This window comes from Balaenoptera ricei, chromosome 17, assembly GCF_028023285.1.
Source record: "Balaenoptera ricei isolate mBalRic1 chromosome 17, mBalRic1.hap2, whole genome shotgun sequence".
Lineage (NCBI taxonomy): Eukaryota > Metazoa > Chordata > Mammalia > Artiodactyla > Balaenopteridae > Balaenoptera > Balaenoptera ricei.
Window position 1 is genome coordinate 19,270,978 of NC_082655.1, and position 24,140 is coordinate 19,295,117.

The 24,140-nt window shown below is 40.4% G+C and overlaps 1 protein-coding gene and 1 non-coding gene across 5 annotated transcripts in view; one reads left to right on the forward strand and one right to left on the reverse strand.

Moving 5' to 3' along the window:
• DEPTOR (DEP domain containing MTOR interacting protein) overlaps positions 1-24,140 on the reverse strand; it is a 175,501-nt gene that overhangs the window by 102,574 nt on the left and 48,787 nt on the right. For all 4 annotated transcript variants that reach the window (XM_059901398.1, XM_059901400.1, XM_059901399.1 and 1 more), the window contains one exon: positions 3,628-3,806. In XM_059901398.1, coding sequence (XP_059757381.1) covers positions 3,628-3,806 — 179 coding nt within the window. The remainder of the gene's footprint in view (positions 1-3,627; positions 3,807-24,140) is intronic.
• TRNAG-ACC (transfer RNA glycine (anticodon ACC)) lies at positions 19,263-19,335 on the forward strand. The gene has a single exon. It is a non-coding gene; the product is annotated as a tRNA-Gly (tRNA).

Consider the following 24,140-nt stretch of genomic DNA (forward strand, 5'->3'; position numbering starts at 1 on the left):
TTTGCTCAAAGCCTAGAGGCTGACTTTCTTTAATGTTTAACTTATGAAATTAATTATTAGCTGGACAATTCAGAGCTCTGCTTAAGATACTAGCTGGTATTTATCATTAACTCTAACGTACACATATGTGGTGGCCATGTTTTCATAACTCAAAGTTAGAATCTGTGATCTAGCAATGAGTTGCTGTGCTGGGAAACTGGAACTCCCTTGGAAACTCTGACTCTGTATATAGAGAATAGTCAATCCTCCTAAAACCAGGGAAAACAAACTTCCGTGGATAAGATTTGCTAACAATAATTCCTTATTTTATCCTTTACATCACAACGTTATGGCATTTATAGCATTATAAAATTGGCATTTATAGCATTATAAAATTACACTGTAGGGGCTTCCCTGGTGGCGCAGTGGTTAAGAATCTGCCTGCCAACGCAGGGGAAAACGGGTTCAAGCCCTGGTCCAGGAAGATCCCACATGCCGCGGAGCAACTACGCCTGTGCGTCACAACTACTGAGCCTGCGCTCTAGAGCCCGTGAGCCACAACTACTGAGCCCACGTGCCACAACCACTGAAGCCCGTGCGCCTACAGCCTGTGCTCCGCAACAAGAGAAGCCACTGCAATGAGAAGCCCGCGCACCGCAACAAAGAGTAGCCCCTGCTCGCCGCAACTAGAGAAAACCCGTGCAGCAACGAAGACCCAACGCAGCCAAAAAAATAATAATAATTACACTGTAATTGAGGTATAATTACTCACTCTTTGGAAATCATTTGGAAACAATTTGTGGCATCCTCTATCTTCTCTCTGAAGTCGAGATGTACATTATCAGTCAGTAAACGGTAGTATAAAATGCTGGTTTTCTCTAGAGCTTGGTATCACCAAGTGTTCTGTCTGGAGCAAAGATGACAGCATTAACTCTAAACCAAACACACCATTTTTCATGGTGGAAAGCCCCAGTCACTCCAACCAATTTTGAGTTCACACTTATTAGCGATAATATCCATTTGGACATTACCACCTGAGTGGCCTCATACAAATTACTTAACCTATTGGTGCCTTGGTTTCCTTATCTGTAAAATGGAGATAATAAAAATACCTGCCCTGTAATGAATGGTTACTATTTTGTACACTTAAAAAAAATTTGTTAAGAGAGTTGATCTCATGTTAGGTGTTCTTACCACAATAAGATAAATTTAACAACAACAAAAATTAGAATATCTGACTCAAAGAGTTTAAGAGGTTTCAATAAGTTAATGTGTAAAATCTCCAGAACAGTGCCTGGCACATGGTATAAAATAAATAACCAATAAATAAAATATATCCTACAACTTCAATTGCTCTCTAATTGCTTCTATATCTGTTTTATAATCTCTACAAGACTATAAGCTGTTTAAGGCCAGGAACCATACTGGCATTTTACAATTCTATCCACCTTCCAAACTTCAATCAATAGCCCAGCAGGAAACATACTAGACCGTCAATAAACAGCTGTGAGTGCCATTGTGGCAACATCAGTTAGGAGAAAACACCCCAGAATATACTGAGTGGCTTGAGTGCCTTGCAAACCAATGCTTCTAGATCAGGGGCTTTCAAAATATTTGACCACAATGCAGAGTACTAATTTTTATGTTACAAATCAGTGCACACACGACTATGGCCATATGTTTATATAGTGTATATCTAACTGAAATAAATGTTTTGCAAAACAATCCTTGACCTTATTACATAAACTATGCTCTGAAATTTTCTATTCTAGTTAAATCCAATCCACTGCATCTCAAACTTTTAAAGTGCATTCGAATCACTCGGGGTTATGCTAAAATGTAGATGAGATTCAGTAGGATCAGAGATTCTGCATTTCTATCATGTTCCCAGGTGACACTGTGGGTCCATGGACCGCACTTTGAGTACTAAGAGTCTAGTCTAGTCTAGGAAAAAAAATTTTTTTCTTAGTAGTTCTTTTTTTTTTTAAATTTTATTGAAGTATGGTTGATTTACAATGTTGTATTAATTTCTGCTGTACAGCAAAGTGACAGTTATTTATACATTCTTTTTCATATTCTTTTCCATTATGGTTTATCACAGGATATTGAATATACTTCCCTGTGCTAAAAAAAATGTTTTTAATGCTGGGGGAATGACTCCCTAAACTTATTTCACTAAACCCCACTAAAGGGCTGCAATCTGCAGTTTGTAAAACACTGCTCCCAATAATTTCAAAAGTTTCTTTCAAATAATTCCATGATTATCTCCCTAACACTGGGATAGAAATTCTAGGCCTGTGTAGAAGTGGAGGTAGGAGAGTCTACAGTAAGAATGATTCAAGTATTACCTTTCATATTGACTCCTAGGTGGAAATGCTTATCTGGTTCCCAGCCCTTTCCTCACTGTTCTAAGCCTACACCTTGCAGCTATATTAGTAAACTGATTGAGCGCTTATTAAGAGCAAGGCACTGAGCCAAGTGCTTTATATCTACCTCCTGTACTCCTACAACCAACCTATGCAGGTATGCCCATTTTACAGATGAGAGAAGGTAAGTAGCTAATCACCGGTGGAGCTGGGATTCCAGAGCCTATGTTCTTGCAATAGCCAGCCTCGTAAGAACTGAGCTGGCTCCAGTGATCCTTGCCTCCTGGTTATCACACTCATAGTCCTCTCTCATACTCAGTAGGACTGACCTGGTAACCAATAGAGTATTAAGAAACAACAGTGTGTGACTCCCAGGGCTCAGTTAAAAGACACTGTAGCTTCTGTCTTGCATTCTCTTGGATCACTCCCTCTGCAAGAAGCCAGGTTGCCATGTCATGAGAATTCTCAGGCAGCCTTATGAAGAAGTCCATACAGCAATGGACAGAAGTTTCCTGCCAACAGCCAGCACCAGCACTTGTATGGAAGGCACAGAAGTGAGCCACTGTGGAAGCAAATCCTCCAGGCTATCAAGCCTTCAGATGACTGTAACCCCAGTCAATGTCTTGACCAAGCCAAACCACCCACTAAGCTTCTCCCAAATTCCTGAGCCACAAAAACTATGTGAGATCATAAACATTTATTATTATTTTATACCATTAAGTTTTAGAGTAATTTCTTATGTAGCAATAGATAACTAATAGAGTTCCTGAACAGTACACTATATTGCATTATGAGTCAGCTCTAAAAAAAAAAAAAACTGAAAATCTGATGAAGGCCTTTTGGATACTTCTTCAGTGTGGCAGCTTGAACCATGGTTCAGCAAATTTTCATTCTCCCAACGCAACCAACCTTGCGAGAGCCATCTACTTCCCATCCAGACTTGACCAGATGACCTGCTATAGCCAGCTGGACATGAAGCTGTCATGTTAAATCACATCCAAGCAGAAGTTTTTGGAGACACTGCAAGAATCTGCCTGCCTTCTCTAGCTTCTGCCCTCACCTGTCAAAACAATATAGTCCAGTGAGTGGATGCTCCTTTACTCTGAGTCCCAGAATGAGAAGGCACGAAACACATAGCTGAATGTGACCCCCAGCTTGCCGACAAGCCGAGCTGAGCCCAAGCAGAGGCACAGTTGACTTACAGAGCCATTACTGAGAAGTAAAAGCCTGTAGTTGTAGCACAAGATTTTAGGGTTTAGCAAAAGCTGACCCGTACACTCACCGTGCTGTATGATGCTGTGCTCCATAAGCCGGTGGCAAAGCTGTTCCGCCTCTTTCCTTGTGGTGGCCTCACCCTCTTGAACCAGCCAATCCAGGAATTCAGACGCCATGAAGGTGCGCTCATACTTGACCCCTTCCTCTTCCCTGGGCTGCAGGAGTGTGTTTTCAGGGCTCATCAGCCTGGGAGGAAGAAAGTGAAAAAAATAAATAAATAAATAAACCTACCCTTACCAGTGGGGAGAGGGAAGAGAGGAGGGGAAAGGTAGATTTGGGGGTTAAGAGGTACAAACTACCATGTACAAAATAAACAAGCTACAAGGATATATTGTCCAGCACAGGGAATACAGACAATATTTTATAATAACTTTAAACAGTATAATCTATAAAAATTTGGAATCACTATGGTGTATACTTAAAACTAATATTGTAAGTCAACTATACTTCAATTTAAAAAAAAAGAAAGAAAGAGAAAGAAAAAGAAACCTACACAAAAGGAAAATTACTCATTTGACATTCCCCATCCCAGGCTTCTGTGAAGTATCGCCGCAAGGTTGTCAGACAGACAGATGTGGCTGTCAGGCGCCCCAAACGCAATTGTCAAGAGGAGGATCTGCTTCAGAAGTGAATAAGATGCATTTTTTCCTGGCGATCAGAAAAAAACTGAAAAAGCAATCCAAAACTCTAGCTTTAGCAAACTGTATTCAGTTTAGCCATCTTGAAAGGGAGCTCCTGACCAAACCCCACCCTACTTTTCAAAAAAACTCTCGTACTTCTTTCCTAAAGGCATTTTTCCTTTTCCCAAGTCATTGGGCTAATAAGAAGACTACTTGCTATGGACTGAATGTTTGTGTCTTCCCAAAATTCACATAGTTGTTAGGGGAACCACTGATTGAAACCACCCACCCTGGCCAGGCTAGATAGTAGCCACTTGCTGGAGTTATCTTAAACAGGAGGTCCTGGCAAGGAATGCAGAACTAACAAGCTACCACCAAGCGGAAGAATTCGGGAAAGGTCTCAAGGAGAGAGGAGACGCCAGCCCATATGTCCTCCCAACCTCCCAGAACCCTCCTCGCTGGAATCCATCTTGGCTGAGTGATGCAAGCGCCACCAGGAAGGACCCTGAGTCAGAATGACTGGCCAGAGACAACCCAGAAACTAACCCCATTCCCATAAAACCCGAGACTGCGAGCCACGTGGCCCAGCAGTTCTCCTGGGTTCCCTTACCCTGCGGCTCTCCACCCGGGCACCCCTTCCCCATAACGTCTCTTGCTTTGTCAGCATGTATGTCTCCTCAGACAATTCATTTCCGAGTGTTAGACAAGAGCCCACTCTCGGGGCCTGGAAGGGGTCCCTTCCTGCAACACAAGGACTAGGGGTGGGAAAGATCTTGGGATATGTGAGGGTATGAAAGGAAATACGTGTGCCCTGACATAATGGGGGGGTTGGTAGGGAACAGGTCAGCAGATCCTTATGGCCCCCACTGAGGATTCTATTCTAAGTGCAATGGAAAATAACTGAGAAGTCTCAAGCAGAAGTATGAGAGGATCTGATTTAAGAGTTCAGTATGTTGGCAACAATTACATAGTATGCTCTAAATGTATTTCCACGTAAAATACATCTGATATGAGAGGGTCCACCTATTAGGCTCTCTAGGGCCCTAGAAGGGGTCCCCCTTTCTGCAACATATTGAAACACTAAAAAGACCAATGTGATAGAATTTGGAGACGGGGCTTTTGGGAGGTGATTATTTCATGAGGGTGGAGCCCTACTGGGGAGGAAGAAGTTTTCCTCTACCCTTTTAGGTTCTTCTGGCTGGTCTAAGAAGTAGATTGACATAAGACTGATTAACAGGAGAAAATCATACAAAAGTTTAATAACATGTACAGGGGAGAGACCCAGGGAAACTGAGTAACTCACCAAAATGGCCAAAACCCTCACTTTATTTATTTAACATCTTTATTGGAGTATAATTGCTTTACAATGGTGTGTTAGTTTGTACTGTATAACAAAGTGAATCAGCTATACGCATACATATATCACCATATCTCCTCCCTCTTGCGTCTCCCTCCCACCCTCCCTATCCCACCCCTCTAGGTGGTCACAAAGCACCCAGCTGATCTCCCTGTGCTATGCAGCTGCTTCCCACTAGCTATCTATTTTATGTTTGGTAGTGTATATATGTCCATGCCACTCTCTCACTTCCTCCCAGCTTACCCTTCCCTCTCCCCATGTCCTCAAGTCCATTCTCTACATCTGCGTCTTTATTCCCGTCCTGCTCCTAGGTTCTTCAGAACCATTTTTTTGTTTGTTTTTTTTTTAGATTCCATATATATGTGTTAGCATACGGTATTTGTTTTTCTCTTTCTGACTTACTTCACTCTGTATGACAGACTCTAAGTCCATCCACCTCACTACAAATAACTCAATTTCATTTCTTTTTATGGCCGAGTAATATTCCATTGTATATATGTGCCACACCTTCTTTATCCATTCCTCTGTCAATGGACACTTAGGTTGCTTCCATGTCCTGGCTATTGTAAATAGAGCTGCAATGAACATTGTGGTACATGACTCTTTTTGAATTATGGTTTTCTCTGGGTATATGCCCAGTAGTGGGATTGCTGGGTCATATGGTAGTTCTATTTTTAGTTTTTTAAGGAACCTCCATACTGTTCTCCATAGTGGCTGTATCAATTTACATTCCCACCAACAGTGCAAGAGGGTTCCCTTTTCTCCACACCCTCTCCAGCATTTATTGTTTCTAGATTTTTTGATGATGGCCATTCTGACCGGTGTAAGGTGATACCTCATTGTAGTTCTGATTTGCATTTCTCTAATGATTAGCGATGTTGAGCATCCTTTCATGTGCTTGATGGCCATCTGTATATCTTCTTTAGAGCAATGTCTATTTAGGTCTTCTGCCCATTTTTGGACTGGGTTGTTTGTTTTTTTGATATTGAGCTGCATGGGCTGCTTGTAAATTTCAGAGATTAATCCTTTGTCAGTTGCTTCGTTTGCAAATATTTTCTCCCATTCTGAGGGTTGTCTTTTCCTCTTAAGGTTTCCTTTGCTGTGCAAAAGCTTTGAAGTTTCATTAGGTCCCATTTGTTTATTTTTGTTTTTATTTCCCTTTCTCTAGGAGGTGGGTCAAAAAGGATCTTGCTGTGATTTATGTCAGAGAGTCAAAACCCTCACTTTAAATACTACCTTCAGCTAAAGACAAAAGAGGATGTTGGGGTAGTGGTCCAGGACTTCAAAGGGGAGGAAGGCAATTCACATGGAGATGTAAAGGCAACTGTTTGGTAAATAAATGTTTGTTGTGTCATGCAGAGACAATGGGACACAGAGGGGAATTTTAACAAACAGACTTGGCCAGGTTTCTCCTTGCCTACACACCTAGCTCATACTATAGTTATCTATGTTGATAGCTCCCTTCCTGGAACAGGTCCTCTATCTAAATTTTTTTAGGCAGTTAGGTCACAGGTCAAAGGTTCTTCCAGAGTCTTTTGGGCCTTGATTGTTTTCAGCTTGAAGTAATCCACACACCAAAGAGACATTTTGGGGTGGCAAACTTTGTTCCCCTACAGACCCATAATGAGATTACTGTCCTTAAAAGAAGGGACAGAAGAGAACTTGCTTCCTCTTTCTCTCTTGTGACGATAATACAATGAGAAGACCTCTGCAAACTAGGGTGCCTTACCATACACCAGGTCTGCTGGCGCCTTGATCTTGGACTTCCCAGCCTCCAGACTGTGAGAAATGAGGGTCTATTGTACAAGGCATCCAGTCTATAGTATTTTTGTTAAAGCAGCCTGAACTAAGACAACGACATAAGTCACTCCTTTACAACCCCCCTGGCCCCACGTATCCTGTCTCACACCTACCTTCCCATGCACTCTTCACTCCTCTAGCTTCTGCCTTTACTACTAGGGGCACAAGCATTCTCCCTTGTGTCCATATACGATGGACATCTTGTAGGTCCCCCATGTGGTTGACATTAATAGCATCAGATGCCATTGAGCACTCCCCTCAGTTAGAAGGACGTAACACACTGCACTGGTTTCCCTCTGTTCCTACCTTTTCTCAGTGACCATTGTGGGTTATCGCCTCCTCATCTCCATGGACTTTAAAGGCTGGAATCCCTTGAGATTCAGTTCCCCAAATATCTCTCTTCTCTCGTCTCTTAGGCAAGTTCTTATATCCCCATGGCTTCAATTACCATCCATGCCCCAAGGATAATCAGATTTATATCCTTAGACCAGGGCTCTATTCCCAACCCCAGACCTTTGTATCCACATGGACATCCCAAAGACATCCAAAATCAACAAGCCCAAAACTGAACTCAGGTTCTTCCCTCCAAACCTGAGGTCCTGTGCCTGTGAGTGTTTCCACCATGCAGCCTGAAAACAAGGCTTCCTCCATGATGCCTTCATCTTCCTCAACCCAGTCTATCAGTCTGAACTGTGGTTTTTACCTCCCAGATAGCTCTCATATATGTCTAAATCTTCCCATCTTTGGCACGGCCACTGCCTTGGCCCAAAATACCAACACCTTTAACCTAGACAATAACATTGGTTTCTTAATTGGACTACACTATGCACCCACTCTTGTTCTCAACCCAACCTCAAGCACCCAAGCCCAGACACAGCAATTAAAATGATCTTGTAAAAATTTGAACCTGAAAATGTCCTGCCCCTGTTGAAGATACACTTTAATGGCTTCTCATTGCTTTTAGGCTAAAGACCAAAACCCTTTATATGGCCTATAATGCCTGCATGACCCTGACCCCATCCCCTTTGGAACATTCTCACCTCTGGCCACTGTGTGCTCCAGAGATGCTGGGCTTCTTTCAGTTCAAACATATCATGCCCGTCTACCACAGGGCCTTTGAATATGTCATTCCCAAACCTGGAACATTCCTCCTCACTATTCCTCTACTCCTCAAGCCTACTTAACTCCTTATCCTTTGCATTTCAATCATTATCAGATGTCCATTGCTCCCTATACAGTTTACGTAATTATCAGATTAAAGACTACCTTCCCTACTCAATTATAAGCTCCAACAGGATAGACAGAGTCCATGTTTGTCCACGAAACCTTGTACAATGAAAACAGAACCTCATAAAATGTCACAATCATTGTATCATCTTCCTTTAGAACTGTTCCTGATGAGTTCTTGTCTTCTATATGAAAGTTCATTTCTCTCTTTTAAAAACCTTCAGGTCTTCTCAAACTAACAATAGTATGCAACACAAATTGTACCATTTCATTCTAGAGCAGGAAGAAACCTTAGAGATTATTATGATACAACCCCCTCTTCATCCATATGAGAAAAATGTAATTCTCATCCAAATGAGAAAAAGTGAATGACAGCATTCAGTGTTGCGGGGAGGAAACTTGCCCAGGGTCATACAAATGAGAGCACTTTACACGTTTATAAATCATATCATTTGTGGGTAATTGAACCTGCGTACCTCAATGTCCACTCATATGATGTTCATTTTCAGTGCTTTCAGACTTAGAGCCCAATCCTACTGTGGAAAGAATATTCAACTAGGAATTTGAAGATTTAAGTTTTATTCAGAATGGGTCACTTGGTAGCTGTGAGATGAAAAGCAAGCCACTTTTCTTTTTTTAACCTTTTTCTCAAGAGTATAATGATAGCTTCGCCCTTCTGTTGTGAGAATGATAGGGTGAGTGTGAATGAAACAACTTAACAATACAAAAGACAATGTATATACAAAGCGTTAAACTTAACTAATCATGGTGCATTCCTCAGGGAGTGTTGAATTTGTGCCAGTAGCTACAAGGGGACTCCTATGAGTCACCTCCACTCTTCCCAGAATCTTCAGCGTTCTACTATTTGGAAGCCATGGAAGGAGCACAGCCTTGGGAAGCAGGACACCTGGGACTCAAACACAACTCTGCCACAAACTAATGACATGATTTTTCACTACTTCAAGCGTCCCCAAACTCACATTAAATGAGGAAGATAATACATGTTCTACTGCCTTCGCTGGATTGCTATAATTAAAAACTTTTGTTAAAAAATTCTAAGAATGTAAGTGTATGCTTTTGTATTTAAGAGTATTTACACTAAACTGATAAGAACAGATACCATACTTGATCTTAGCCAAAAGTTCAAGAAGTAACTAAGAGTATTTATAAAAGCTTTTAGCATATAACTGAACTTATTAAAAACCTTATTCAGCTTGTAACAGAACTCACTTTAAAATCTTATTGGCAGGGGAGTGATAAATTAGGAATTTGGGATTAACATATACACTCTACTACATATAAAATAGGTAAACAACAAGGACCTATTGTATAGCACAGGGAACTATACCCAATATCTTGTAATAACCTATAACGGAGAAGAATCTGAAAAAGAATATGTGTGTATATATATATATATATATATATATATATATATATTATATATATATATATACACATATATGTATATATATATATACATATACACACATATATATGTGTGTATATATATATATACACACACACACACACACATATATATACATGTATGACTGAATCATTTTGCTGTACACTTGAAACCAAAATAGCACTGTAAGTTAACTATACTTCAATTAAAAAAATTAAATCTGCAAAAAAAAATATTATTTAGACCTCTTCCTAAGTGAACCCTCTTCTGTACTTTAATCCATCCTTAGAAATAGCTACTAGGCTGCTTTCAGAGGCTTAGTAGCAGCTGAGTTGGTATGAGCCATAAGAATTATATTTAATATAATAATGACCAGGCCCTCCTTAGAAGATGGAAGGGACAACTGCCACATATACATCAACACAAGGGACAGAATCCTGACATTCCATACGAGATTATGTGCCATGATGGCCACATCAGCTCCCCTCATGCTTCTTTCCAATTGACTTCACTGCTTCTCCCATCAAGAGGTTGAGTCTATCTCCCCTTCCCTTGAACCTGGGCTGCCTTTGTGAATTGCACTGCCCAACCAAATGCAACAGAGGCAACATGATTTGACTCCCACGGCAAGGCTTTAGGAGGCCTTGCAACTTCCACCGTTGCCCCCTTGGAATGCCATACTGAGACCGCGGTGTAAGGAAGCAAGTGTAGCCTGTTGGAGGTGAAGAGGCCACAGGCGATAGCCAGCACCAACTCTCAGACATGAGAATGAGGCCATCTTGGACATTCCAGCTCAGCTGACCCTCCAGCAACCGTATGAATGAGCCCAGGTGAAACCAGTACAGGAATCGCCTTGCAAGCCACAGAATCAGGAGAAATAATATATCATTGTTGTTTTAAACTAGTCAGTTTTAAGGTGATTTGTTTTGTAGGAATAGATAACTAGAATATATTCATATCAATGAGAAATGGCAAAAAAGACGTGAAACCCACAAAGAGGAACATGTCACATCAGTTGGAAGGTACTGAAAGAACAGTGCATGAATACCGGAAGGTCCTGGAAATAAACTGTATAAAATAAAGCCACACAGAGTTAGACCTGGGAGCCTGCATCAGTGATAGGAATCTAGAAAACAAAATGCCTAAATAAGGAATACTACCACTTCCTCATTTCTTTTCACCCTCAAATAAGGTATTTTATTTATTTATTATTATTATTATTTTTGGTAGCTCCGAGCAGCATGTGAGATCTTAGTTCCCCGACCAAGGATGGAACCCATGTCCCCTGCATTGGAAGCACAGAGTCTTAACCACTGGACTGCCAGGGAAGCCCCCAAATAAGCTATTTTAGAGTGAAGACGAGCTTCCTCAGTTTTCCAGTTTTAGATGTTATTTCTCTAAGAAATCTCCCATCCCACAAATCTAGACCACGTGCCACTTCTAAGGGCTCCCAGAGTCCCTGAAAGGTCTTCTCAGAGCCCTGGGGAAATGGCCTGCTCACTTAACTATAAGCTTCTTGAGACCAGGATCCCTGTCTATGTGGTTGATAGCTGTTTCCTAGTACGGTAGGTCCTAGAACAGTATTTGCTGAATGATAAATGAAACTCGTTTCTCTGCATTCCCCTGCTACACATCATTATCCTAGAGTATATCAAAAATGACCCCCTTAGAATTCCCTGGTGGTCCAGTGATTAGGACTCCATGTTTCCACTGCAGGAGGCATGAGTTCGATCCCTGGTCAGGGAACTAAGATTCTACATGCTGCAGAGTGGCCAAAAAAAAAAAAGGTCCCCTTAGAATGACCCTGTGTGGAGACGAGGTGAATCAAGAGTTTCTGCCCTACTGAGACTCCATTTAAGATACCGACACAAACGCCTGGCCTTCACTTCTGTTGTCAAACCACTCTGTTGCTTCCAGCTTAGCAATTTTCCTTTCAGGGTGTGGGCAGGACAAGTGGATAGGGGTTAATTTGTGTCACTTCTTGAAACCAGAAAAATGACCTGCCAGCCCTCTAGAGCTCCTGCTAAGTAGCTCCTGGCCTCTGGACAAATGGCTGGTTAGCTGCTGCTGCCAATGTGAGCTTTAGACAAGAGACCAGTTGGCAGGCCTGCCTGGATCGGCTCAGCTAGCTATTTAAAACATGCTCCACAGCCCTTAGCTCTTCCTTATTTCATTTTCCCTTAAAATCAAGCATAATACTATCCCTATCCAGATTCTTCTCCTTAGCACAAAGGCTTGCCTGGGATTGATTTTAGTATCAATATGTAGTCACAGTGTTAAGACAATAATTTGACTCACTACTTGGTCCAATGATCTCTTGCTATGTAACAAGTTGCCCCAAAACTTGGTGGCTTAAAACAACCACCATTTATGGGAATGTATTTAAATTGGTGCAGCCAGTATGGAAAACAGTACGGAGGTCCCTCAAAAAACTAAAAAGAGAGTTGCCATAAGATCTAGCAATCCCACTCCTGGGCATATATTCAAACAAAAGTATAATTGAAAAAGATACATGCACCCCTATGTTCTTTAAGTTTTTTTTTTTTTTTTTTGGCCACACTGCGCAGCATGCGGGATCCTAGTTCCCCAACCACGGATCGAACCTCGCGCCCTGCAGTGGAAGCACAGAGTCCTAACCACTAAACCGCCAGGGAAGTCCCACCCCTATGTTCTTAGCAGCACTATTTACAATAGCCAAGGCAAGGAAACAATCTAAATGTCCACTGACAGATGAATGGATAAAGAAGACGTGGTACATATATATGCAATGGAATACTACTCAGCCATAAAAAAGAATGAAATAACATTTGCAGCAACATGGATGGACCTAGAGATCATTATACTAAGTGAAGTAAGTCAGAAAGGGAAAGACAAATACTTTATGGTATCACTTTTATGTGGAATGTAAAATATGACACAAATGAACTTATTTACAAAACAGAAAAGACTTCACAGACATAGAGAACAGACTTGTGGTTGCCAAGGGCAGGGGAGGCTGTGTGGAAGGGATGGATTGGGAGTTTGGGATGAGCAGATGCAAACTATTATATGTTTGTATAACTGAATCACTTTGCTTTACATCAGAAACTAATACAACACTGTAAATCAACTATACTTTAATAAAACAAATTAAAAAAAAAAAGCCCAACCACCATTTAATCATATCTTAGTATTCTGTGGGTTGCCTGGGGTTCAACTGGGCAGATCCTCCATCAGCTTTGCTTGGGATCACTCATGCCATTGCAGGCAGACAGTGGGCCAGGGCTCGATGTCTGGCCCTGCGGTGCTCCTAAGTCAGAATAGCCTTTCCTTCCCATGAGACAGCCTGGACATTGAGATGCAGAGCTCAAGAGGAAAGAAGCAGATGCTGCCAGAATTTCTTTTACACTTTTATTAGCATATATTAAGATATTAATAATAATAATAATACAATATTATTAATATATATCCACTTACCAGACAACTAACCCATTTAACATGTAAAATGCAATGGTTTTCGGTATATACATTGAGTTGTACAACCATCACTACCATCCATGTTAAAATACTTTATCACCCCAAAGGAAATGCTGTACCATTAATAATCATCCCCCACTTCCCCATTCCCCCTGCCCTAGGCAAACATTAATCTACCTCCTACATCTATGAATCTGCCTCTTACAGACAGTTCATATAAATAGAGTCATACAGTATGTGGTCCTGTGTGACTGGTTTCTTTCATTTAGTATAATGTTTTCAACATTCATCATGTTGCAGCATGTATCGGTACTTCATTCCTTTTCATTGTCAAATAATATTCCACTGTATGAATATTCCACATTGGGTTTATCCAATCATCAGCTGATGGGCATTTGCATTGTTTCCTTTGGGTTATTATGAATAATGTTACTTTGAAAATTTATATACAAATTTTTTATGTGGACATATGTTTTCTTTACTCTTGGATATACACCAAGAAGTAGAATTGCTGGGTCATATGGTAACTCTTTTTAACCTTTTGCGAAAATGCCAGACTGTTTTCTAAAGTGGCTGTGCCACTTTACGTTCCTACCAGTACAGTACGAGAGTTCTAATTTCCCCACAACCTTGCCAGCATTTGTCATCTGTTCTTTGTTATTAGGATCCTCCTGGTGGGTGTGAAGAGGTATGTGAGTGTGTTTTCGATTTGCATTTCCCTGATGATTAATGATACTGAGCATGTTTTTATGTGTTTATTGTCCATTTATATATCTTCTTTGGAGAAATGTCTATTCTGATCCTTTGCACACTGTAAAACTAGATTACTTGTCTTTTTCATATTGAACTTTTAAGTGTTCTTTATATATTCTTTGATGCAAGTCCTTAATCAGACATATGATTTGCAGATATTTTTTCCCATTCTATGGGCTGTTTTCTCACTTTCTTGACGGTACTGTTTCTAGCCCCAAAGTTTTAAATTTTTATGTAGCCCAATTTATCCGTTTTTCTCTTTTGCTGCTTGTGCTTTTGGTGTCACATGTCAGAAACATTGCCTGACACAAGCCCATGAAAATTTACTCTTATGTTGTCTTCTAAGAGTTTCATAGTTTTAGTTCTCACATTTAGCTCTATAATCCACTTTGAGTTAAATTTTCTAGAAGGCATGAGGCAAGGGTCAAACTCTGTTTGCTTGTATGCAGCTATCCAGTTATCCCAGCATCATTTGTTGAAAAGACTATTCATCCTCCATTGAATTATCTTTTTGACTCTTATCAAAAACCAATCAACCATGCCAGGCCTTCTTAAACTGCTTAGGCTCAGAAGTCACAGAATGTCAATTGCCCTGAATTATACTTGTTTAAAAGCATGAAATTAAAGACAAATGTAGCTTCAATTCCTAACTCTGCACACCTGTTAGCTACATGACTCTCCTTCCCCGAGTGTAAACTGCAGATAACGACAGTGCCTACTTGGGGAGCTGCTGTGCAGTTTAAGTGTGATAATGCACGAAATGCTTCAATCGTGGTGTTGAATACACCTTAAACACTGAATACATTTTAGCTGTAATGATGATGATAATGATTATGATGATAAAAATTTTCTAAATGGAGCCATAAGATCAAACCCCTTTCTTTATGGCAAAACGAATTAAGATTCTGTGTGTATTTCTATAGACAAGAATAACAATTCCATTTTAATTAGTAATGAGAAATGGGGACGATGCTCTGAAAGTCTTATTTTTATAGAACAAATTCATCTTCAGTCAAAATGGTCCTGTGTGGGCCTATAATCATGACATAAAGCCACACACCTTACAAGGTGTTAGGCATTAACAATATTCGTCTCCTGGAAGTACTCACCAGATTTTGATTGTGCACGTGACTGAGTTCAACCTTTCCTGGATATATATCTGAGTCATATTTCCCAGACTCACTCTAACCCAGGGGAAAGGCAGCATCACAATAGAAGGAACTGCTACATTTAGGAGCCAGTACAGGAATAGAAATAAGCTGATAGCAATCTCCTTGTGCATTGAAAAAAAATTCAAAGGAACTGAGAAGGCCCTATATAATGTGGGAACATATGTGAATGGTATACAAGGGCACAAACTAGGGAGGGATCCAAGATGACCCATGGGCTATTAGGCCGGAAAGATGCTTTAGAATTTAAAGAGCTTTAAAAAAAAAAAAGTGTTAGTGTAATGATAAATTATTTTGAAAAGCAAAACATAAAATTATACACATGGTAACCATTAAAAATTAAAAATTCATTCATCCAAATATTAAAAGAGTTACTTACCCTTGGGGGCAGTTTCTGAATGATTTTTGTTTTCACCTTAATAGAATTCTCTATTACTCAAATTATTCCCCAGAGAGAGTATACTACGTTTATAACTGGGAAAAACGTTATCAATAAAGAAGTTATATTAAGGTTAAGTTTATGTTTAACCAGACGACTTGTCCCTGACAAAATGCTTATATTAATGCCCAATATAATAAAGTTGCTCCCAATGTATAAATTATATATTTAGATGTATGCTTCCAAAATACAGTTTGAATGTGTAACATTGACTTGTGTGATTAGGAAGAAAGTATGAATTATGGCGAAATGCTTATATGAGCATTGATATTTTTGAATACTATGCTATTATCTATAGAATAGATGTGACAGGCATAAATTGATACAATTTTCATAATAATTTGGTTAGGAACTAGTAAACAGCTGTTTGGTTAATGTTTGTCAGTAAAACTATTATATATTAAAAAAAGGTGAGGGAAAGGTAAGAAAAACAGCATTTTACACTCTTTACCAACAAATACCTTTCACCTTCCTTCACTTGCCTTCATAGTATACACTGAACAGAACATACTCTGTCTCACCTTTTTTCCTTACTCATGTTCTTCCCTTACATCCTCCCTCCTCCCCTTCCCTGGAGAAATCCAAACTATTCTTCAAAAAAAAAAAGGCACTCCTTGTACAGTGGTGCAGGTTGTTCACTGTACAAGGGAACCTCGCTTCAGCGACAAATTAAGTCTAAAATCCAGTGCCCACTCCTCAGGAGCAGTCCCTGTGGAGGAGAGGTACTGTAGGAGCCTGAAGGAAAGGGCAAAAGGGTGTCTGTTCCTCATATGCACAAAGGTGCTAAGTGAGATACTGGGGTTCTGCTTTGAAGGGCTAAAGTACTAACCTCTCTTTGAAAATATCCCAACTAAAAAGCAATTCATACAGATCTCTCCTTTTTTTTGAACTTTAAGCCAGTACCACAGTTTTGTATATATTCTCTCAATTTTTAACACACTATTTTTACCCCTTCAGCTAAACTAGAAGCTTCTGAAGGATAGACACCATGCCTTCAATGCTGGTGAAAACCCAGCCCCGGAGGCAGTATAAATTAGGTGCTTAACAAATATTTGTTAATCAACTGACTGGAAACTAAGAATACCACAAACAACAGTAATGGAGAGTGTTATTTGTCTTTGATGTTAAAATCCCTTCCTCTTTGCTTGCTATTTTAGATTTGCTGGAAAAAAAGCAAGAACTTTTTTAGTGCTGGTTTTATGCTCTGAAGAGACTGATATGCTGGAACCTAAGTTGTAATTTTCACATTGCCCACAGTTTTTAGTGTTGTGCTAAACATTTTCAGCTTTTTAGTGTGGTTGTATTAAACATTTCAGCTGTTGTTATTGAACTTGAATCAGCTTTAGATAGAAGCTGAGTGTGGATTCCAAGGCCATGGCTGTCGTAAAAGGCTACATTCAGCTATGGTTTCATAACCATAAAATTACACAAGAAGGAGAGAAACCAAGCACTTCTACACTGAATTCAAAACAATTCAAACCTCTGTGAACGCTTGCAAACAACTGTCAAGGGAAGCTGGGTTCTCAAACATATTATAAAGGCTCCTTTTAAGGGAATGGTTATTATTTATTTTGGATGCTTCCATAATTATTAGAAAATAGAAGGATTTGCTGCCAAAAACAAAGAAAAAAAAAGGAGGTAAAGAAAGAAGGTTCGGAGGGGTAAGATGAAGTAATTAAGAAAAATTAAAGATAATACCAACAAGGGAAAACAAAATGAACATATTTTAAAGAGGTAAGAAAAAATGATAAAAAACTGAACACAATGACAAGTAGGGACTACTTTTCTGCAGGTTAACAGGCTAGGTGACAGAAGGACCACTTTATCCTGCATATTTGTGGAAGTTACATGAAAAAGAATGGGAAACAGTCTTTCCTCTTTTTTTTCAACCAAGGTCTTACATTGTACAATCATAAGACTCCCTCTCTTAAAACAGATTTAAAAACCACTGCTTTGATTCATCTATGGCCAACTGATTTTAACAAGGGTGCCAAGGCCATCTAATGGGGGAAATAACAGTCTTTTCAACAAATGGTTCTGGGATAATTAGAGAACGACATGTAAAAGAATGAAGTTGGACCCTTACCTCAAACCCTATACAAAAAATAACTCAAAATATATTAAAGACCTAAATGTAAGAGCTAAAGCCATAAAACTTTGACAAGAAAACATAAAGATAAATCTTCGTGACCTTGAATTTGGCAAAGGATTCCTAGATATGACACCAAAAGCACAGGAAGAAAAAGGAAAAATAGATAAATCAAACTACATTAAAATGTAAAACTTTCATGCTTCAAAGACACCAGCAAGAAAGTGAAAAGACAACTCAATGAATGGGAGAAAATGCAAATCATATGTCTGATAATGGATTTGCATCTGGAATATATAAGGAACACTTAAATAAGAAGACAACCCAATTTAGAAGTGGACAAATGATCTCAATAGATCAAAGAAGATATACAAACGGCCAATAAGCACATGGAAAGATGCTAAGCATTATCAGTCATGAAGGAACTGCAAATCAAAACCACACTGAGATACCACTTCACACCTACTAGTTGGCTAAAATCAAAAAGTCAGATAGTAGCAAGTGTGGGCAAGGATGTGGAGAAACTGGAAGCTTGTTGGTGGGAATGTAACATGGTACAGTCGATTCAGAAAATAGTCTCTCAGTTCCTCAAACCATTAAACACAAAGTTACAACGTGATCCAGCCATTCTACTCCTAGGTATATGTCCAGGAGAAATGACAACCTATGTCCCAGAAAAACTTGTACACAAATGTCCTGGCAGCATTATACATTGTTGTCAAAAAGTATAAACAGCCCAAATATCTATCAACTGATGGAGCTGAAAATGTCATATATCCATACAATGGAGCAATATTTGGCTATAAAAAGGAATGAAGTACTGAAACACACTACAACATGGACAAACCTTGAAAACATTATACTAAATGAAAGAGGCCAATCACACAAGACCATAAATTATATCATTCCATTCATATGAAATGTTCAAAACAGAGAAATCTATGGAGACAGAAAGTTAATTAGTGATTGCTTAAGGATGAATGGAGAAATAGAGAGTGATAGCTAAGAGGTACAGGGTTTCTTCTGGAGGTGACAAAAAGTTTCTAAAATTGTGGTGATGGTTGCACATGTCTGTGAATATACTAAAAAGCATTAAATTGTACACTTTAAATGGGTCAATTGTATGGTATTGACCCAATTATATCTCAATAAAGCTATTAAAAAATCACTACTTTGGACACTTCATTTATTCATTCGTTAATTCAATAAATATTTACTGAGCATCTTCTCTATCCTAGGAGATGCAGAAATGAAAAGACATGGACTTTGTCCTTAACTTGCTTACCATCCAGTGGGAAGCAAACATTAAAAACCTATGGGTGGGACTTCCCTGGTGGTCCAGCGGTTAAGACTCCGTGCTACCAATGCAGGGGGCCCAGGTTAGATCCCTGGTCAGGGAACTAGAGCCCACATGCATGCCGCAACTAAGAGCCCGCATGCTGCAACAAAGATCCTGCATGCCACAACCAAGACCCGGAGCAGCCAAATAAATAAATAAATAAAATATTAAAAAAACAAAAACACCTATGGGCAAGGTAGATAAATGCTACGATAGAGTTATAAGTATATATAGAATGAAAGGAAAGTAAGGAAGAAAATACCCAAGTCTACCATAGAATGAAAGGAAAGTAAGGAAGAAAATACCCAAGTCTACCAGTATATATAGAATGAAAGGAAAGTAAGGACGAAAATACCCAAGTCTACCATAGAATGAAAGGAAAGTAAGGCAGAAAATACACAAGTCTACCAGAGTCTCTTAAGGTCAACTCCTGTTTGACGAAACAAGAGTTGACCAACAGGAGTTGACCTTAAGAGACAGTAAGAGGGGGACTTCCCTGGTGGCGCAGTGGTTAAGAATCTGCCTGCCAATGCAGGGGACACGGGTTCGAGCCCTGGTCTGGGAAGATCCCACATGCTGTGGAGCAAATAAGCCCGTGTGCCACATCTACTGAGCCTGCGCTCTAGAGCCTGCAAGCCACAACTACTGAGCCCGCGAGCCACAACTACTGAGCATGTGTGCCACAACTACTGAAGCCCGTGCGCCTAGAGCCTGTGCTCCACAACAAGAGAAGCCACTGCAATGAGAAGCCCGCACACTGCAACGAGGAGTAGCCCCCGCTCGATGCGACTAGAGAATGCCCGTGTGCAGCAACGAAGACCCAACGCAGCCAAAAATAAATTAAAAAAAATAAAATTTTAAAAAATTTAAAGAAAAAGAGACAGTGAGAAGATACAGGATCAAGGAGAAGCAAGTACAGATGCACAGAATGAGGAGAGATCAGGACAAGCAGTTCAGTGTTAAGTAGCAGCACGAGGTGGGGGGGGGGGTGGTGGGAGTAGGTGGCAAAGCAGGAGGAGATAAGCGTGGGCAACGGGAGGCCATTAGGCCAGAAAGGCTCTGATCCTACAGGTGATAGAGCGGATGAATTCTGAGCTCAGGATTGTCAATGAAGATAACAAAGATGACAGCATAGTGATCTTTCGTGTGATGGTCACCTTTTCACTTTCCATTATGACAATTGTGCTTTCAGCTCAACAAATGTATCAGCACTTACTGGACACCCCACCCTGCACTGGTCACTAGGATACAAAGAATAAGTCAAAGTTCCTATTCTGGCAGACCAGGAGGAAGCAAAGTTACCAAACTTCTTGAAAGCTTGAAACTGCTCTCGTACACTCTGATTTCACCCATCTGCTAGAAACCGGCAGGGAGTCATCGGTGGCAAAGGACCAATCACTGACCTCAGTCTAGCAGTAATGGGATAAAGAAACACGCAGCAAGCTGGAGCCACTGGTGTTCACGGAGATGCTAACAGCCTCTCAGCCACCTCTTAGCATGCACTAGAGGGAAGGGCATGGTCTGAAGAGTGAAATGTGATGGCAAGGAGAGACTGCACAGTCTTTTTGAATCTATCTGTCCTAGCGCAGGTAGGAAATATTGATATAATGAATACAAAACAATATCCCCGTGCCACGCAGAAGCAATCTGGGACTGATCTGGATGATTTTCTTCTCCTCTGCTCTTTCCCATCAGTACAAACAGTTGCAGGGTGACAGTGGCAAGGGGAGGGAGTCCTAGGTTTCAATCTCTGAACTGTGATTTCCAAGCTGGGGTTGGGCTCTATGATCCTCTGAGTTTCTTCTCTTATGTAATGAAGGTAATAATGCTTACCTCAGTGGGGTTGTGAAAATTAGAGGTAATCTGTGTAAAGCATCTAGCGTATTGTCTGGCACAAAGCAGCAGTGAACAAATGATACACACACACACACACACACACACACACACACACACACCCCGAGAGTTGACCCTTATCAACTCTTATCAATCCTTGTCAGGTTGGACAATAGTCCCAACCAGCCAGTAGAACCAATTACAAGCACCTGGGGAGAGGAGGTGACAGGTGAAACATAGAAAAACCAAAGTTTAATTACTTAAAAGGAAATTTTATACTCTATAGAGAATGCTAACACTGAGGCAAAAGTTGATTTTATTTAGGAGATTGAATCATGGTAGAATACAGAGGACAATTTTATAAAAAATATCATTTGGGTGGTTGTTCCATAAGTATGTTCAGTTTGTGAACACTGATGGAGCTGCACACTTATGATATGTGTGCTGTATATAATGATGTACTATACTTTAATACATTTAACTTTATAGTTAAAGTTTGACTACATATTTAATAAAGTTTAAAATGTTATCTGGATTTTCTTTCTTTCTGGTCTGAAAGACTCTTTTGTTAGGGGCTCTAAAATTAATAAATGCTTTCTGTAGATTTGGTAGAACAAGGCCATTGTTTACACTCTCCCGCTCTGTGTGAAGAGACTGTGATTAAGCAAGGATGTTTTCATTTAGCAAACAAAGCAAGAAAAACAACATAGCAACTACAGCAAGTCCCCTGCATACGAACCTTCAGGCTGCAAACTTTCAAAGACGTGAACGTGTGTGCCATCAACATCAGGCGTGAGTGACATTGCAGCTTGCCCTCCATCTCCTATTGCTGACAATCCTTCAGCTCTACCATCTCCCACCTCCTCTCCCTCCTCCAGTCAGTAACTCTTCTTGCCTGTTCACTCGATGCCAGCCCCTGTATGCCAGCTGTTGTACTGTACTACAGTACTTTTCAAGGTACTGTACTATAAGATTAAAAATGTTTTCTTTATTTTGTGTGTGTGTTTGTTTTTTAAGTATTATTAGTGTGAAAAGTATTATAAACCTATTACAGTACAGTACTATATAACCGATTGTGTTAGTTGGGTACCTAGGCTAACTTTGTTGGACTTACGAACGTGTTCTTGGGACAGAACTCGTTTGTATATGTAGGGGACTTACTGTATACCTCTTGGAATCATCTCTGCATTAAAAGACAAAGCCGCCTACCCAAGGAGCCTCCACACAAAGCTTCTAATAACGGAGGAATAACCTCCAACTTTAAAAACCCCAACGAGTCAAGCCTTCCCCTGGTATCGCTCCTAGAAGGTCTACTTTTATTTTGCTCCGATAAGTGCCTCTCCTCCCAGGAGGTCCTTCCTTCTCTCCTACTCCCTGTGTGTTCTTCTTCCCCTTTGTTGCAGAATGTTTTGCATCACCTCACCCTGCCCCACCCACCTTAGATCCATTCACTCTAGAATCTCAACACTTAAAAACACACAAGAGCCATTTCCTCTAGAAAAGACTCTGAGTTCTTCATCTCTTCCAGATGGAATAAACTGACACTTGATGTGAACTAGAGTTGTTGGATTCAAAGCATACTGGAGAGAGACATTATGCCATTTCTACAGGTGCACTCAACTGGAGGCTTAAAGCATGTTACTTAGCCCACCTCAAATTTGCTTTCCTTCCCTGTAAATTGATGGGGAAAATCTCTCCCTCTTAGAAGTACAGGAAGAATTAAATAAAATAATATGTGGAAAACATTTAGAATGATGCCTAATGCACAGAAGTCCTCAGTAAATGATGGCTATGACTATTATTCTTACGCTTTGAATGTTTGTGATCAGAACGTACAATGAGTAAATACGAATAGAGTGATCTTAGAATAGCAAATATCTACTCCTGGTTTTAGTCCAATTTGAACATCCCAAGGTTAGGAAAGAAAGGGGCTGCCCACTGACTTCTTTCCTAAGTAAGGATGACCATGCGTTCATTTATCTATTCATCTCTTCAACAAACATTTATTTGGTATATGCTATGTACTGGACATTGAGGCTCTAAAGTTGTGTGCGACCTCAAGGTCCATGACCTCAAGAGCTTCTAGTCAAGCTAGAGAGACTGAAACATCAAGCACAATCACCTTGGAGAAATGTGGTTGCCGGGCTAGAACTCAGGTTGATAAGGGTCAGAAAGGGAGCCAAAGAAATTCATTATAATCCAACCATACTCCATATTCATACAAAAGTGAGAGTACTCTGTGCTAATTCCAACCATCACATCATGCATGGTACACACTCAGAAAAAAACAGAAAGAGCAAGTGACTTTTCCATTGATAGAGTGTGGGCAATTCCTCATGCCTGTCCATTCACGGAGATAGGAGACAACTCATTTCAGATCCCAGGTGGGTCTCACAGGCTCTGTCAATCAGGGTCCCCTAGCAGGAAACTACAAAAATGTACAAATGGGCTAATGAGAGGTAGTCTAGCATAAAAGAACTACTAAAGCTATGGGCAGGGTTAAGGGAAACTAAAAGAGATGGCAAAGGTCCAGACTAGCAGTCTGTGATCATTAACAACTCCAGGCCTCAGGGTTATGGAGAGAGGGCAGTTTCCAGAGCCTAAAGGGGATAGATGTTAAGAAGAGGGCTGCCTGATGGGATCTGTGGCCTTCAATAGCAGGGAGCAAGCAGAGAAATAAGTACTCTGACCTTCTCTCCTCCCTTCTACCTACTTCCTGCGAGTGCCTCCCACTGACCCAGCCAATGGCAATGGAGCCTGTTGACTCAGGCCATGTAAGTCAGCCTCCTGGGGCACACGGCAGGTTGGAAAAGGGTAGAGAATGATCTGGAGGACAAACAGAAATGTCCTGCATACAGGCTGGGCATCTGACCATGCAGAATCTAATTCTTGCATATAAAGGCACGTGGTTTGTTTGTTTTTTTATGCAACCTGGGTCACACAAGGATACTTTGGACGATGTGCATTTTCCCTCACATATTAGAAACACAACACGTCCTGTACAAGGTGAGACTCCGCTGAACTTTCTCTCAT